We start from the raw sequence: 3,132 nt of genomic DNA on the forward strand, positions 1-3,132 counted from the left end.
AAACTCCTCAATTGTGGCTGGAAAGTCACGCTCGGTTGGTGGTCGCACGTAGTGTGAGTAGCGCCGCCCTGCCTCAGGATGAGCATACTTACCCTCGTCCTCGTACCAGCGCACAAGCCAGCCACGTTTGCCGGGGTTTGTTGCGAGGCCCTCTAGGCCCTTCCGATCCGGCAATTCTTGTTCCGGAAAGACGGGATACTCCTCCGGGTGTAGCTCCTGGTAGAGGCCGTCATGAGTCATCGTATACCCCCAGTAAAGGATCCACCGGCTTCTTCAATAAGCCGAATACTTTCCGCTGACGCATTTTGAAGCTCAATGTGAATGGGATACGGCACGCGGTTCACTCCACTACTAACAAGAACAAATCCTGGCCAAATAATTTCACCCTCAGCCACAACACCAGCTTCGCGCTGGTGATAAACCGTGATGACTTCATTGGGGTTCAGACGGCCCGTGCCAATGGCCCAAAGCAGCTTACTGAGCTTGAGGCGGGAAAACACCAGGTTTCCCTCATAACGGTTTCGTGGCCCACCCGGTGAAACTCGAGGTGCAAGCATAAACCGTGGCGTCATCTTTCGCTCCTGCCACTGGCCACGGGCAAACACGTTGCGTCTGTCGTTGTACCCGCGAGCATACTTCCAGCTCCCTCCTATTTTCATCCATCCCATCCTAATCATATTATGACCACTGCGCCTACCCACGTATTCCGGTGTTGGCGTCAAATCCTTTACAGACTGTGTGATCTGTGGATTGAGGTACTGATCCCAGTGAGACCACTTGTGCTGGATTGTCCTTTCATTCAGTCATGAGGCAACAACTGGAAGTGGATGGTCCTCATCAAATTCCTTCCTCCCGGCAAAGTCTTGCCAATTATTCCGTGACTTTCTAAGAGGTTGCCGCCGTTGATGAGCGGAAACATTGACTTTGCCGGATTCATATGAAACGGAAGAGTCTCCCGGCGGGGGTGAAAAAGACGATGGCGCTGCTGCAGCGCCGTTGGCGAAAACATTTTTCTTTCTCTCTTTATTAAATATATATATATATATATATATGGTGTCGTGAGACACGATGGTTCGCTATTACCCCTCCACAAGATCCAGTTACCACCCCTGCGTCCGTCGCGCTTTCTTACATTCGTGAGCAGCAAGGAAAAAGAAAGAAAGAAAGTGCAACGCATGATACAAGACGCAGTAAAGTGTGAAAGTCAAAGCAACCACACGGATGTGATATATATATAGCGATAAGAAGTACCCAGCTCATTTTGTTAAATACGGCGGAACTAACACGGCACGCATAGCGTCTCCCTGCACACGGTGAAAACATCACTTTTCACTTCTTCTAATGCACCTCACATTCATCCGTCCGTCTTTTTTTTGTTTTTCCTCCCATGGGACTCCTGGTTGTGTGGTTCTTATATATGTGCCCCTGTACATCTATTACGTGCTTCCCTTCTCACACGCACTCTATTCGTGGCTTACACCGCAACATATCGAGACTCCACTTGTTCAAAGATTTCCTGCGACACAACATCCACGGGGCGATCCCCGTCAATGCGAACAAAAACAGGCTCGTAGCACCCAATGAGTTCCTCCTTCCTCGCATCAAAATACTTCCACTGACTCGTCACCGCCGCGAGAGAGCCATCGTCTTCAAACATGCGCTCCACAGCCATCTCACGCGGAGGAGGGGCAAACTCCATGTGGTAAACGTTCTGTGTGAGGGGGTCATATCGACGTCCATCGCACCGTCGCACCGCCACCTCAGAAGAAACATCCAGCAGAATAAATAGAATTGGTGAAATTCCTGCGGCCTGCAAGCGCAGTGCCTCGGATCGCGTTCGTGGAAAACCGTTAAGCACCCATCCTCTACTACGACTATCCTCCTCCTGCAGACGACGTATAATAAGCTCGGATGCAATATCACTAGGCATCGGCAAGCCCTCCTGCATGCAGCTCGCTAGTTTTTCGCCCGATTCTGTTTTTCTCGATATTTCTTCACGAAAGACATCATCAGCGTTGATGATGACGACACCATACTTTTGGGCGATGCGTCGAGACTGCGTGCGCTTGCCACAGCTGGACGGTCCCAGCAACAGGAGACGCAGGGTTGTCTTTCTGTCAAGCGCGTGCAGCAGAAACTGCAAAGGATCATCAGGAAGGTGTAACACGACATCGTGAAACAGTTCCTCCAGCAGAGAATTAATATGCTTTTCCTCAAAGTAGGCGGCGGCTTCCGCCGAGAGCTCACCCGTTGACATGAGCACCCCGTGTTCTTCTGCTTGCTTCTTTCAGTTTGCGGCAACGGAGCCGAAAAAAAAAAGACTAGAGGGAATCGAGGCAAACCATCTAATGAGTTGCTAAGCAGCAGAGAGTGGAGGGGGGGGAGGGGCGTATGACCGGCGCGCCGTACACACCGCAGAAGAAGCTCGCGCGTGCTTCTTTTTTTTTTTTTTTTCGGTTTCGTATGTGTTTTACTTTAGCTCAAACTCAATGCTGCAACAACGCAATGCGGTGTCTGTCGCCACGAGTCGCACCTCAACCTCCGACGTTGCTTCCGGAGACGTGAACGCCACGAGCTGCTCCGCCCGCGCTGTGGCCGGCAAGAGAATAGTTGTCTGCTTCCAGTGCGTCGGCGGGCACCAAGGGGAGGTGTTTAGGGCCCACTCCCGAAAGCCCGCCTCAAACCACACTGTGAAGCCATCCACAACCACCCCCTGTGGGTGGGCCGTGCTAAAGTGCCGTTGAAACGCCGTGGAATTACAAAAGCTAAAATGAATGGGACGACACATAGATGCCACCGCCTCCTCTGGGACGGAGGTGGGATCCAGCTCCGCCAGAATCGCACCCTCGTGCCTCCCGCCTTGTAAATAAGTTATTCTGTGAGTGGGTTAGCCTTGTGCCGCTCCTTCGTAATGCATTTGTTTGTCTTTGGGACCCCGTGGAGGGGCGTGCGCCCAGAGGAGGCTGAAGGAAAGGCGGGGTGATTTGTTTGTGTGCATAGATTTCCGCGTGTGTTTCTTGGTTTGTTTTCTGCGCAGGGGCGTCCGGTGGTTGCGGGCCGTGGCGACTGCCGCTTCGTGGGACCCAGCGGCCCCGGCCACCGTCAAACGCCTTCATGCGTGAACTGTTTGCC

General features: G+C 52.5%; 4 protein-coding genes across 4 annotated transcripts in view, besides 3 other annotated features; all 4 read right to left on the reverse strand.

The window, feature by feature from the left end:
• TraAM80_06402 (ribosomal protein L15 containing protein) overlaps positions 1–240 on the reverse strand; it is a gene marked incomplete at both ends in the record, with an annotated part of 342 nt that extends 102 nt beyond the window's left edge. Inside the window, one exon of the mRNA XM_029383248.1 lies at positions 1–240. This exon is cut by the window's left edge and continues 102 nt beyond it. Coding sequence (XP_029236904.1) covers positions 1–240 — 240 coding nt within the window.
• TraAM80_06403 (ribosomal protein L15 containing protein) lies at positions 237–677 on the reverse strand (the record flags this gene model as incomplete). Its single annotated transcript, XM_029383249.1, has 1 exon — positions 237–677. One exon carries the CDS (start codon positions 675–677, stop codon positions 237–239), a length of 441 nt encoding a protein of 146 aa, XP_029236905.1.
• A 347-nt stretch (positions 678–1,024) lies between these two features.
• Positions 1,025–1,052: a microsatellite.
• A 90-nt stretch (positions 1,053–1,142) lies between these two features.
• Positions 1,143–1,167: a microsatellite.
• A 307-nt stretch (positions 1,168–1,474) lies between these two features.
• On the reverse strand, positions 1,475–2,257 carry TraAM80_06404 (adenylate kinase; the record flags this gene model as incomplete). The annotated part of the gene is made up of 1 exon (XM_029383250.1): positions 1,475–2,257. The coding sequence occupies one exon, from the start codon at positions 2,255–2,257 to the stop codon at positions 1,475–1,477; it is 783 nt and encodes a 260-aa protein (XP_029236906.1).
• A 178-nt stretch (positions 2,258–2,435) lies between these two features.
• Positions 2,436–2,454: a microsatellite.
• A 16-nt stretch (positions 2,455–2,470) lies between these two features.
• Positions 2,471–2,788, reverse strand: TraAM80_06405 (arginine N-methyltransferase, type I; the record flags this gene model as incomplete). The annotated part of the gene is made up of 1 exon (XM_029383251.1): positions 2,471–2,788. The coding sequence occupies one exon, from the start codon at positions 2,786–2,788 to the stop codon at positions 2,471–2,473; it is 318 nt and encodes a 105-aa protein (XP_029236907.1).
• Positions 2,789–3,132: the final 344 nt, after the last annotated feature.

This window comes from Trypanosoma rangeli, assembly GCF_003719475.1.
Source record: "Trypanosoma rangeli strain AM80 chromosome Unknown Tra_15.4_contig_00232, whole genome shotgun sequence".
NCBI classification, from domain to species: domain Eukaryota; phylum Euglenozoa; class Kinetoplastea; order Trypanosomatida; family Trypanosomatidae; genus Trypanosoma; species Trypanosoma rangeli.